The following is a 14,280-nucleotide window of genomic DNA, read 5'->3' as shown; positions in this document are numbered from 1 at the left end:
CAGACTGCCCTTGCCTGCAGGCTGAGCCAGTTATACGTGGAGAGTTACTACCAGAGCTTGATGCCAGTAAACACTCCATTTATGCATCCAGCCCTCAACACTGCTTCTGGGAAAACTGCCTGATACACATCCTATGGGAGTGGATGCTGTGGTCTCCCTGACCCCAACACATGGTCCCACGTGGAAGTTACCGTTCTTAAGGAAATAGGAACCCTATCATCCACTCAAAAACTCAGATGATATTTATTCTGAGAGACTGAATATCCTCTGGGCCCTGTCCAAAGCAAGTGTTTGAATCTAGAATATGGTGACCCAAATGAAGTTAATTCACTAAGGTCATGCCCCCCAGGCCTAAGTGGTGAGTTTGCATCCCCTGGTGCCCTTCCATCCTCAAGAGCAGGGGAGGGAGTGGCTAGACAGGTGGGCATCTGCAGCACTGGACCACAATGCAAAGATGAAGAAGGACAATCTGACAGGGAAGCCACAGAGAAAAGCAAAGGCAAGTAACCTAATCATGCGTCTTCAAGAGAGAGGAGAACTTCAGAGAGAGAATGCCATGCAGTTCTTTACATTCATTCATTCACCCAACAATTACTGAGCACCTACTACAGCACGTGTCAGAATATACTAGAAGCCGGGGGTATGAAGATAAAGAGGCCTCTGCCCTCTAAGAATCCTACCTTCTTTTGAAGTTTTTCTTCATAGAAGCACAAAGCGGCTTAAGTATGTATAAGTCTCTGAAAATTGGGATGTTGGTAGATTGAATGATAAATTATCACTTGAATGATAAATGATAGTGTTTTCAACTTTCTCAGTATGATATCTTTTCCATGGTGATCCTATGACTAAATTGGCTTTTCTCTCCAGGGAAGCCTCTGAAAACTTCACATGGCAACCAGAACTACTGCTCCTGAGCTGTGCAGCTCCACAGGAATGCCAGCAACACCTCACCCCAGGGTTACGGGCTGACCTTCAGGGCTGCTGCTCCCAGCGTTCTTCTCTTACTTCAGAGACTACGTCAGCACATTATGATGCAGGAGCCTTAGAACAATGCCCAGGGACGTCTGGCCTCCTGTGCTTCTTTCACTAAGGGGTAAGTTGCCTGTCCAGTAGACTGAAAACACCTGCCAAAGAAATGTGAAAAGAGCTGGAAACGTGCTATTTGGAGACTATTCTAGTAGACATCCAGGAGATCTCCAGAGATCTGTTTCATCCTCACCTCTATGTAAGTGACTGTCTGCCTACTGCAACTTTGGTGTGAACCTGAGAGAGAAGGAAAGGATAGTTCAATGAATTCTCATAATTCGAGGGCAAAATGTCTATTCTTTATCCACCTTCCCCTTTTCCTTAAAGTTTCATTTCCTTCTAGTTTCAACCAGAGCAAGCAAGAAATCTCAGAGACTTAACACCTGGTTACTGAATTTCTTTTTCTTAAAAATAGTTTCATTGAGAGTTTCTTTGAAAACAAGTTTTCTGATGATTTTTACATTTTGATTTTTCAAACTTTCTTCCATAAGTGACTGAATTGAATGAATTTGTGGAAATGTGGTCATTTTAAATTATTCAAATGAGAGAGAAGATCTAGAACACAGGGCTTTTCTGTTCAAAGCTAAAAGGTTAGCTGGGGCCCCATTGTCGGAAGAGAGGGAGGCCACAACAGTTATATCTTCTCTAAGGTTCAACCAGAATTGCAACCTATGACTGTGATGGACCAATACGAAAAAGATGTTCACTGCTGTGTTAAGAATCTTAGAAAAAAACTAAGTAAATGCTATGCTTCAAAGTGCTACAAAGAAGCTCCAAGTATCACAGAGACCAGTTCTAATGAGTGACAGGTAAACCCCATCATTCAAGAGCTTTCACGTCATTATGGAAATAACACGACAAAAGAAAAAAAGAGAAACTATGTGGTAGGTATATGGGTGTTCACTATAGAATATTTTCAGCTTTGTTATAGCTTTAAAAATGTTTTATCACAAAATATCAGTGCGGGGAAAGACTACATGGGAGTGGTATTATTTTCAGGGCATTTATAGACACCCTCTCTGATTTCAGTGGTCAGAAAAGCCAATGAAAACACTTGCACGCTAGCTCCCAGACTTTCACTCTCTCCCTTTCCCAATTTCCATTAAAACTCAAGCTGTTGAGGAGGACCTTCAAGATGGTGGAGGAGTGAGATGTGGAGATCACCTTCCTCCCCACAAACGCATCAGAAATACATCTACATGTGGAACAACTCCTACAGAACACCCACTGAATGCTGGCAGAAGACCTCAGACTTCCCAAAAGCCATGTGGCTGACAGGGTCTTGGTGCTCTGGCCCGGTGTCTGGCCTGTGCCGCTGAGGTGGGAGAGCCAAGTTCAGGACATTGAACCACCAGAGACCTCCTGGCTCCACATAATATCAAATGGCGAAAGCTCTCCCAGAGATCTCCATCTCAATGCTAGGACCCAGCTCCACTCAACGACCAGCAAGCTACAGTGCTGGACACCCCATGCCAATCAACTAGCAAGACAGGAACACAGCCCCACCCATTAGCAGAGAGGCTGCCTAAAATCATAATAAGGTCACAGACACCCCAAAACACACCACTGGATGCGGTCCTGCCCACCAGAAAGACAAGATCCAGCCTTATCCAACAGAACACAGGCACTAGTCCCCTCCACCAGGAAGCCTACACAACCGACTGAACCAACCTTAGCTACTGGGGACAGACACCAGAAACAACGGGAACTACAAACCTGCAGCCTGAGAAAAGGAGACCCCAAACACAGTAAGTTAAGCAAAATGTTAGGCCACCCTTCTGTGATCTCCCCACAAGAAAGCACAGCAGAGCACAGGAGACTCATCAGAGGGAGAACCTTGGATCATCCACTGCCCTTTAACAGAAAACTATTTCCCAAACATCGGTTGAACCATTGGGTGCGGTTCGTTCTGGCACATCTTACAAGAGACTGTGATGTTCCCAATAGGTCCACACCATGACTGGTAACTGCTGTTTTTTAAAATATCTAATGTCATGGGAAAATATTAGTATATATTATATTATATAGCTAAAGCAATTTGTAAAACTGGAAAGATATGAGATATATATGTATATATATATATATATATATATATATATATATATATACCAAAACTTTAATACCATCTCCAGTTATTAAGAGTGGTCCTAATAAATAGTTAACGGCTGACCCTGCTTTTGGACCACTGACAAAACGCGTGGTGCTGTGCGCGTGCACAGCCACACAGTTGGTTTCACAGAACGATTCATATGCCGTAAGAGCAGTGCTATCTTGATTAATTAACCAGCATAACTGAAGAGGTTAGGGGTGGAGGCTTTGGTATACAGAGAGATAATCTCAAATCACAGTTACAACAAAACTAGTTAAAATTCAGCACACATTTACCATCCATACACATAATTCAAAAGTATCAAAGTATTTCCAGAACAAATGTTTAGCAACAAACAATAAAAAGCATCAAACCAGAGAAGATAAAATATATGGTTACATTCTTTGTTTCTTAGCTGACCCCTACCTTTGTTCCGGGGTTCAAAGGGGACAAGAGGGGCCAGGCCTGGTCTTGGCTACCAATCCCCTGGAGCCCTTCCTTCTCCTCATTCTCTCCTCCCTCTCTGTGGCCTTGGATCCACAGCTACACCTGCTCCCCTGGGAGATCATCCTCTCTCTGGAGGAACTGTTCTCAGATCCAGGGATTCTGGAAGCCACATAAATGACTGTGCTGCGAAAGGGCCACAGGGCACATACAGAGTAGCATGTGTCTGTGAACAGTAGACATACCCTCCAATATGTGGATGTTGTCACTTTGTTAAGTGATTTTTTCCCCCAAAAATGTGTACTCTATCATCCACTTGTGGATGAGCAAGAGTTGACTACTGTGTTTTATCAAATCTGAGATCCATCAATTATAAGATACAGCATTATACTATGGACCACTGAGAAAGAAAAACAATGCAGCTAATTGTATGACTCAATGCTTTCTTACTACTTGGGATTCTTCCACACAATATTTATCTGTCACTCTCTGTGCCCTCATCCTCTGTGCATTTCTTAGAGGAGTGCTCCACTCTGGTCTCTTGGACCTTCTTCCAAGCCTCTGATGTGCATTCTGCAAGTTTTATACAGAAACTTTCCCAATCTTACAAGAAGGTGTCAACAAAAGATTTTCAGGTACCCATTGGGAACACATTTTAAATGGCAATTAAATGCAACGCATGCAGTACAACCAATGTACATAATTTATTGTGAACAACCATGACTAGGTCCATGCAGGTACAGCCAAATGACAACCACCATGCAATTGTTCCCGCCAGTGGAGGGTGATCACAAGGCACACTCCATTTCACAGTTTTTAAGCTGAGGAAATTCCTTCATTCCTTAGAATGAATGAAACTTGGGAAATATGAAACTGACAGTGATCAAGAAGGAACCCAGCCCAGCAAACACTGAGGAGATTATACTTTTGGACACAGGGTCAAGTGTGGTGGACCAGCACAAGCAGCTACAGGTGCAATAGTCATGCTATTCAGTGTTTTTTATACATTGGTGCATCCAGTGGTCCCAACACTGAGTTGAGTAGGGTGCTGGTTTTTTTTTTTAATATTTATTTATTTATTTATGGCTGCGTTGTGTCTTCATTGCTGCGCGCAGGCTTTCTCCAGTTGCGGCGAGCGGGGGCTACTCTTCATTGAGGTGCGCGGGCTTCTCACTGCGGTGGCTTCTCTTGATGCGGAGCAAGGGCTCTAGGCGCGCGGGCTTCAATAGTTGTGGCACACGGGCTTAGTTGCTCCGCAGCATGTGGGATCTTCCCGGACCAGGGATCGTACCCGTGTCCCCTGCATTGGCAGGCAGATCCTTAACCCCTGTGCTACCAGGGAAGTCCCGAGTTGGGTGGTTTTATCCTCATATTATAGATGAGGAAATTGAGCTCAGGGATATCAAGTAACATGCCAAGGTCACCAAGTAGCAGGTGACAGAGCCCAAATATGAACCTGGATATGTCTGGCTCCAGATTCTTTATATCCCCACCACACCAGTTTCCATACTGGCCTTACAGCACTTGAGTTCTGAGAGCAATTATAGTTGTAGTTCACCTGGTCCCAGGTATTCCTGAAGGGGTTATTTCAGAATTTTATGGAGAGGAAAAAGGATTGTCTATAGTGTCTGCAACCACAATACGGTGTGAGAACTACATACTAGTGACAAAATAGTATGAGCATATGTAAGTGTATACATGTACACAACTACCAGTTGGGATGGTAGAGAGTTGAATAGAGTGCTCTGGCTCTTTATAGGAAGACAATAACCCAGGCTTCTTACCACCCTCCATGGCACAACGGTTATTTGAGTCCATATTACTAGCTTTGTCACATTATAGAATATCCTCATGACTATAGGAGCCCAGGATTTCACTTATTTCGTAGTTTCAGGCCAGCTATGGGCTACAGACTCATGACTGTCTGATTCCACTCACCAAAAACCGTGATTGGCACCATTGCCAACAGTTCAGTTCAAATACAGACAGCAACCTTCTGACTACTAGTATAATTAGAGGAACTCTTTTTTTTTTTTTTAATTTCAGCATAGGCAAAAGCCTTTATTTATTTAATTTAATTTTTTTTTTTTTTTTTTTTTTGCCCGCTCAGTTCCCTGACCAGGGATCGAACCCGTGCCCCCTGCAGCAAAAGCACGGAGTCATAACCACTGGACTGCCAGGGAAGTCCCTAGAGGAACTCCTTTTAAGGCATGGTCCTCATGTAGTAAATGAAAGTAAGGATTAGTATTTTCTTCCCTTGTACACTTTATTTTCCATTTCTTGTCTCCTTCACAGAAGACTTCATCATTAAAAGGAAGAAGCCCAAAATGAAGTGAGTTAAAAACTTTGTCTCTGAGAGGACTGTGGCTTGACCCTGAGTTGAGGTAAGAGGTGATGGTGCATATGGCTGGCAGGGTGTGGGGGGACCACGTAGAGCTACACTGTCACATGCGCCCTCACCCTTGGTCTCTCTCTCCCTTCGCTTTCTACTTACTCCACTTTCCAGGCTTTCTCTTTCTCCTTTCCTCTTCTGGGAATGACGCTGTACCAAAGACATTGCTTACAGGGATCAGCTTTTCTAGACCTCAAGCAGGTACACATGAACTGATAGTAGAGAGTCTGGGCTGATAGGGACAAAAGTGTAAGCAATCACAGCTGTTCTGGGAAGTGAAGGGTGAATAGTTGCTGTGATATTACTGGTAACCCTGAACCAAAAGGCTGCCGACCTTTGCTTTCCTTCCTCCGTCATACCTTGCTCTCATCTAAAAATGCACCTTTCTTGTGACTTCTTGTCAGATTCTAGGAGATCCCCGTATATTTAGGCCCCAAAGAATCCAGTTGATGTTTTCCAACATTTGCTGTGTCCTCTGATTCTCTAAGGCGGCTTCATTGTTTCTCAGCCACTCAGCGATGATAAAATAAATGCCTTGTCCTGCTGGATGTCACGGAGGAGATAAAACCTAGATGGCAATGGGCCATTATGTGCCTTTTTCCTACCATCCTGTCACTGTGAGGATTCTCTCATTGCTATTGCAAAGCTCTCTCCTTGGAAATCTGAAGTGGCTGAATACAGCCTTTTGCACTGATGGCCAAACACTCAGAACTCATCCATCTCCCCTCCTCCATGCTCTCGTCTATAGCAGCGGTCCCCAACCTTTTTGGCACCAGGGACCGGTTTCATGGAAGACAGTTTTTCCATGGACCGGGGGTGGGGGACGTTTTCAGGATGATTCAAGCCTATTACATGTATTGTGCACTTTATTTCTATTACTCTTACATTGTGATATATAATGAAATAATTACACAACTCACCACTGCCACTGATCTGACAGGAGGCGGAGCTCAGGCAGTAATGCGAGCAATGGGGAACGTCTGCAAACACAGATGAAGCTTCGCTTGCTCGCCAGCCACTCACCTCCTGCTGCGCGGCCTGGTTCCTAACAGGCCACAGACTGGTACCAGTCCATGGCCCGGGAGTTGGGGACCCCTGGTTTATACCCTCTTTTCCTTCCTCTTTCCTTGTATTATTATTCCCATTAAAATTTTTAAACAATCACAAACAGAAATATTGCAAGTACAATACAAAGACTTTTTTTTTCCTGAAGCTTTCGAGAGTAATTTGCCAAGTCGTTGCCCTATTATCCCCAAATACAATCAAGGGCATTCTCCTACACGGCCAAAATACAACCATGAAAACCAGGACAGGGGCTTCTCTGGTGGCGCAGTGGTTGGGAGTCCGCCTGCCGATGCAGGGAACGCGGGTTCGTGCCCCGGTCTGGGAAGATCCCACGTGCCGCGGAGCGGCTGGGCCCGTGAGCCATGGCCACTGAGCCTGCGCGTCTGGAGCCCGTGCTCCGCAACGGGAGAGGCCACAGCAGTGAGAGGCCTGCGTACTGCAAAAAAACAAAAACAAACAAACAAAAAAAAACCAGGACAGGAGCATTGCCTATTACCACCACCTAATCCAGAGACCCCACTCCGCGTTTGCCAGTTGTCCCAGTAATGGCCTGCACGGCCAAAGGATCCAGTTCGGAATCACTGTCATGTCTCTTTAGCCCCCTTCAGTCTGGAACAGCTCTATACTCTTTCTTTGACTTTCATTAGTTTGACATTTTTTAAGATCACAGGCCAGTTATTTTGTAGAATGTCCCTCAATTTGGATCTGTCTGGTGTTTCCTAATAATTGGATTCAGGTCATGCATCTTTGGGAGGAATATCACAGAATGATGTGTGCATCTCGTTGCATCCTGTAAGGTGGTACGTCATTATCTCGTTGCATCCTGTAAGGTGGTACGTCATTATCTCGTTGCATCCTGTAAGGTGGTACGTCATTATCTCGTTGCATCCTGTAAGGTGGTACGTCATTATCTCGTTGCATCCTGTAAGGTGGTACGTCATTATCTCGTTGCATCCTGTAAGGTGGTACGTCATTATCTCGTTGCATCCTGTAGGGTGGTACGTCATTATCTCGTTGCATCCTGTAAGGTGGTACGTCATTATCTCGTTGCATCCTGTAAGGTGGTACGTCATTTTGGTTTTTCCCATTACTGATAGTGTTCACTCATCACTTCACTGAGACGGTGTCTGCCCGGCTTCTTCACTGTACAGTTACTTTTCCCCCTTGACACTGATAAATATGTTGGTGAGAGGTACTTTGAACTAAATATTCTGTTCCTCATCGAAATTTTAATTTACATAGAGTCTCACGGTCTCCTATTTTATTAGATCAATTCCCCTGCATGAACATATTACCCATCTCTGCCACCGTCCTCTCTCCCTCTCGGACCCCCTCCTCAGGCTGCTCGGCCCTGGTTTCTTACACTGGGCTGCAGCCCTTCTCCTGGTAATAGATGCCCTCTTGCCTCCCTTGTGTCCTGAGCTGTGGCTCCTCACTCCCCTCATTAGAGTCCTGCCTCCCTTTGTCCCAGCTAATGGATTTAGGACGAAATTATTCAGGAAGGGAAGAGAATAGGAAGAAGGGGAAGGCACCTTCTGTTGTCTCTGGTTCACCCTCCTTTTCCTTTTTCCCATACGTCCTGACCTATCCTGACCCCTCGCGCCCTTGCCGATTCTCACATCCATCTTTCCAAGCACTCAGGGCAGGACTGAACCTTAGGCCATGGCATAAGCTCCTCTAGTCAGACTATGAGGTTCTGATTCCTGGTGTGGGGACTTATAAGGTGTGACCTCGGGTAAGTTACTTTCCCTCTCCAAGCCTCATGGTGTATAAAATAAGTATCTTAAAAATGCTAGTTCATAGTGCTTTTAGAATCAAATGAGACAGTGCATGTAAAGCTATTATTGCCTGCCGCAAAGCAAGAACTAAATATATTTTGTTGGTTATTATTTTCCGTCCTCCCTGTTTCAGCTGATGGTTGTTGTTTTATCTGTTTCTCTTTTTTTCCTGAATGATCTCTTTTGTCTCATTCTTTTTACATTTTGGCTCCTCTGGACTATTTCACTTTCTCTTGAGTTATTTCACTTTCCCTATGTTCATGTGTAAGATGCGCTGGAGGGGGGCATTGTGTTGTCACCAGCAGAAGGTCTGATGAGAATTCCCAGGGTCACACGCTCATGGGTTAGCAGGCAGCGGTGGTCTCTGTGTCCCAGGCCCTGGCTGGGACAGAGATGGGGCATGTTCACTGCTACTGTCTAGCTTGGCTAGGGAAAGGAAAAGAAGGATCTCTGAGAAAGGACTGAGGTGGAAATAAGCATTCAGAACTTACTGCTTTCCTCTAACCGGCATGGAGTTTGTGAAGAAGGAAGAGTGATCTTTTGAAGGTTTGAACAGAATTGCATTCTAGGACCTGTTCCTTTCTTGGAATTCTGTGATTTCTGGTAGGTGAAAGGTGAAATCCAATGAAGTAGAGCCATTGGTGTCTACTGAAGCAGTTTCTGGAGAGAGAGCCAGAGCGACAGCAGGAGGTGTACAGCTGTCAGTGACTAGATAGATACCCACTGTTCACTAAGCCTCGGTAGCGGGTGAATGGTCAGGAAGAGATGATCTCAGGTTAGTATGGTTAGTATGGTATACCCTACTTACAGAAAAGGACTTTAGGCCCATGCATGCTGGGAAGGATAGAGGTACCATTAATTAGGAAGGTGGAAAATAATGGTTTGGGGAGGGGGGATGCTGAGAGGCCTCCCTTAACCACCCTAACTAATTTCTGTTGCCAGTCCCACACCCCAGACACTTTTTATCGCATGGAATTGATCCAGAGTCTTTGTAGCCCTTATCATCCAACATCTTCTTGCTTACTTGCTGTTTCCCCAGAGACTGTAACCTGCGTGAGGGCAGGCATCGTATTGGTCTTATTCACATGGATCTCCAGTGCCCATCACAATCCCTGGAATGTCGTAGATGTTGATAAAATTAGTTGAATTAGTGGAAAAGTGAGGCGAATGAATTATTATATTAGATTTTCTCTGTCTCTGTTCATTGTATTTCCATTTCTTCAACTTTCTGAGGTTTATACGTAAGCACAATGAAGAAGAATAACAGCCAGTCTACTACGAGGATCGACGAGCAAGATGACATCTGTGTCCCAGGCTCCAAGGATCCAGGAGAGCTTCAAAATATGTTGGATGAAGGAGAGTATGCCCCTTTTGTATCTCCTCCCATATTAGAGAGCAGTTTTGTCCAGGTAAATAATAATTGAGCCCTGAATTAAGTTCTAATAACTTTGGTAATTAATTTTCTCAAAGACAACAGAAAAGGTTGGAAAAATTGTTTTAATGTGGCAAGGGAATGTGTGATACAATTAAAGGGAACAGTTTGGGAACTTCAAACAACCTAAAATAATTATGATGTAAAAGGAAAATTCATTTCAAATTTTCCCAACAAACTCTTACCTAGAAATTCTGTCCCAAGTCTACTGAAATTTTCATTCTAATATCATCTCCCCAAAACTACACAAAGAGATTATAGTCATTTTTAGAATATTCTGCCACAGGAAAGCACTCAGATAACTCCTTAACTTAGGAGACATTTTTTTTTTTTTTTTTTTTTTTTTTTTTTTTGTGGTACGCGGGCCTCTCACCGCCGTGGCCTCTCCCATTGCGGAGCACAGGCTCTGGACGTGCAGGCTCAGCGGCCATGGCTCACGGGCCCAGCCGCTCCACGGCATGTGGGATCCTCCCGGACCAGGGCACGAACCCGTGTCCCCTGCATCAGCAGGCAGACTCCCAACCACTGCGCCACCAGGGAAGCCCCTAGGAGACATTTTAAAGAATAACATCTAACACAACTAGGGATTAAAATGCATTTTCGTTCTTAGTTCTGAAGGTAAAATATAATTGTCAAATTGTGCCAGGGAGAAAAGTTTCCTTCTCCTAAAAATGTACCTACATGATGAACGAAACTACACTTCAATGCATTTGAGAGCAGTTCTAACTTTCCGCTAAACATTCAACATGAAATTATTCAGACAGGGGCTTCCCTGACGGTCCAGTGGTTAAGACTCTGTGCTTCCGCTGCAGTGGGGTGCAGGTTCGATCACTGGTTGGGGAAGTTCCGCATGCTGTGAGGTATGGCCAAAGGGAAAAAAAAAAAACTCAGACAAAGAAACAGGGAAATGAGTTAAATGGTGTGGGCCATACCCTTAAACTTCCTGAAAATGTCACAACCAAGTCTAACGTGAAACATGCCCATTTAAGCAGCTCCTCGGCTGATTCTACAAAGGAGTGACAGGAACGACAACATGAACACATTCTCTGCACTGACGGGAGACCTCCTCACTTCCAGACACCATAGGAGGGAGGTGATGCCTCAAAGAACACTAATGTTTAAGTCATGCCCCAGAAAGCATGTGATGCTGTGATTTGACGTTCTTTACCTTCTGTGTGCTTCTTTCCTACTAATAATCTTTTTATTTTATTTTTCACACTTCTGCACCTTTTTCAAATAACCATTTTCAAGTTCTAATGAACACTGGGAGAGGCAGTCAGCATTCTATAAATCAGACATGGCCCCATGTCTTAACTGGATATGTTATTCCCTTTAACACACACAACCTCTTGTGGTCGGTATGTCTCTGGCAGCAAGTTATCAAGGTTCCTGACTCAACTGTGAGCGAAAAAGAACAATTATCTCAAGTAGAGTGAAAGAACCACAGGACCTCAACTCACTCTTGGGAGTCATCAGGGACCTGGGTTGTCTCTTTTTGTTGTCACCCTCAAATTCACTCCCTTCGTGATATCACATGCAAACAGGACATGACAGCTGCCAGCAACAGAAGGGATGTGTCTCATCCTTGAACTGTCTGTGAGGGCTGAGAACCCTTTCCCAGAGCCTCCAGGAGGCCCCCAGCAGTGTCTCGTTGGCCAGGGCCTGCTGAGAGCAATCACTGGCCAGGGGATGGAATGGATCACCATGACCAGTTTAAGTGGATCAGGATTTAGCTCCTCAGCTGGGGCAGCATCCCTGAGGGGTGGATACTGGACAAAACCAGAATTCCATTAATCCGATGAATAGGAGCATGGCTTTGGGTAGGTAATCAATAGTGTAGGCTACAATCTCTTTCTAAATATATTTGCTTTTAAGTCATTTATTTTTTTGAAACAGTTAATGTACAGCTGAGAAACCAAGTGTTTCCCCTCTCTGGCTTCCTTCACATCCCTGTCTACCCACTTTCCAGTCTCCTCTTCTTCCAACTGGCAGAGATTCTCAGACAGTCTATGTCCCACATTGTTCAGGTCTCAGCTAGAGGTCCCTTCCTCAGGGGAGGATTTTCTGACCCTATGGTGAGGGTGTGCTGGAGCTGGCCGATTGGTAAGTGTTCAGGAAGTTTACAAGTCAGTTGTTAAACACAGCCATCGTTAAGAATTAAATTGTATAAACTTATAAATAAAACTATTCAGGGGCTTCCCTGGTGGCGCAGTGGTTGAGAGTCCGCCTGCTGATGCAGGGGACGCGGGTTCGTGTCCCAGTCTGGGAAGATCCCACATGCCATGGAGCGGCTAGGCCCGTAAGCCATGGCTGCTGAGCCTGCACGTCCGGAGCCTGTGCTCTGCAATGGGAGAGGCCACAAGAGTGAGAGGCCTGCGTACCACAAAAAAAACATAAAAATAAAAATAAAACTATTCAAAACAAAGGCAACAAGGGATTTCCCTGGTGGTCCAGTGGGTAAGACTCTGCACTCCCAATGCAGGGGGCCTGGGTTTGAACCCTGGTCGGGGAACTAGATCCCACATGCATGCCGCAACTAAGAGTCTGCATGCTGCAACTAAGAAGTCCACATGCTGTGACTAAGAGCCCACATGCCGCAACTAAGACTCGGTACAGCAGAAATAAATAAATAAGTAAATGTTTTTTTAAAGTACCCCCCCCCAAAAAAAAACCAAAGGCAACAAATACTCAAAACTCATCATTCCTATTATATTACTACATTTTACTATTATCTTGAGGTTATGGATACAAGTTTGACTTCTGGGAGAATCAATTGGTTGTATGGATTTAACATAAAGAGTATGGTATATCACTGTCTGTAAATTGTGTGCTACTCATCTTTTATACCAGTGAAATTGATAATAAACTTATGAGCATCTCCCGAGAGACAGTGGTTACACACTTATCAGCACACCATTGCCTTCCTCCTCCCAAGTCAAGTTTTCTGTGATGTTCTCCACAGCACAGCACCCTGAACTTATACTCAGTAACACTTACAACAACACTTAGTGACATACTTGTTTAATGTTCGCCTTCCCCAGTGGACCCCACAGGTCAGAGACTGTGTCTGTCTGTTCTCTGTGATATCTCTAAGAATTCACTTGAACAAAGGCATCATGGTTCATTTCTCCTTTATTCCTACACTGCTTGGGTAAACGAGGTTGTCAGGGCCACACACTTCAACAGAAAACTCCTCTTCCTGTTCTCTGCCTCAGGTCAACAGGAGAGGTGAATCCATTTACCTTCACAACCGAGCCAACTGGGTGACTGTAGGCATCTGCTCTTCCAGTCCCACCCTCAAGACCCCCAACGCGATGCTGTTGGCACATCTGACACCCGCCGCCCAGAAAAATTCAGAACCCCTTTTTGAAAGTCTTCTGACATCTCCTTCTCTGGAGAATCTGGTGCTCACCAGGTGAGTTACAAAGAGAAGAGGTTAAAGACCTCTCAGAAAACATGCTTTACCCCTGAGGAGCTGAGAATAGAAACACAGATGACAAGTGGTCCAAGGGAGCATCTCACTTGTGCTCCCTGCTGCAGATGAGAGAGTCACATCCTTAAAGTCTGGGGAGATAGTTTGACAACCTGGAAGTCAAACAGGCCATTCACTTTTCAAAACTTAAACCTAAGTAACAGGAACTGAAGGCTCATAATAAAATGCCTCTCTAGAACATTCCCCCCACCCTATCCCAACTTCCATCAGAATTAGCTCTGGTCTTGTCTCAAGCCACCAACTTGCTGTAGGACCCACAGCAAATCACTAACTTCTCTCAGTCTCAACCTTGCAGGATTAACTAAATGGGACAACTTCTCCTAAATAAATAGTAAATAGTTGATATTTTAGTTCATTAGAGTCTTAGTATGATTCAGGCCAGATGGCCCTCAGGAGCCTGATTACATGTACTAAAAATCAAAGTTTTGACCCTCAAAAGCTAAGAACCAGACCTGGGAACATATGGCCACAAGAAGGTCCTGCCCCGTCCCATGCCTGCCCCTCCCCAGGCCTGTCAGAGAGACACGCCTGTTGTCCTGAGTCTCACGCCACAAACTGCTA

At 44.7% G+C, this 14,280-nt stretch overlaps 1 protein-coding gene across 1 annotated transcript in view; it reads left to right on the top strand.

The window, feature by feature from the left end:
• Positions 1-1,096: 1,096 nt before the first annotated feature.
• The window catches only part of GARIN2 (golgi associated RAB2 interactor family member 2), a 29,427-nt gene continuing 16,243 nt past the window's right edge, over positions 1,097-14,280 (top strand). The window contains exons 1-4 of the mRNA XM_065872506.1: positions 1,097-1,225; positions 5,855-5,943; positions 10,028-10,203; positions 13,442-13,641. Of these exons, the coding sequence (XP_065728578.1) occupies positions 10,045-10,203; positions 13,442-13,641 (359 nt within the window). The 5' untranslated portion in view covers positions 1,097-1,225; positions 5,855-5,943; positions 10,028-10,044. The remainder of the gene's footprint in view (positions 1,226-5,854; positions 5,944-10,027; positions 10,204-13,441; positions 13,642-14,280) is intronic.

This window comes from Phocoena phocoena, chromosome 2, assembly GCF_963924675.1.
Source record: "Phocoena phocoena chromosome 2, mPhoPho1.1, whole genome shotgun sequence".
NCBI classification, from domain to species: Eukaryota; Metazoa; Chordata; class Mammalia; order Artiodactyla; family Phocoenidae; genus Phocoena; species Phocoena phocoena.
The sequence above is the reverse complement of the archived record's forward strand: the minus strand, read 5'-3'. Positions and strand labels throughout refer to the sequence as shown.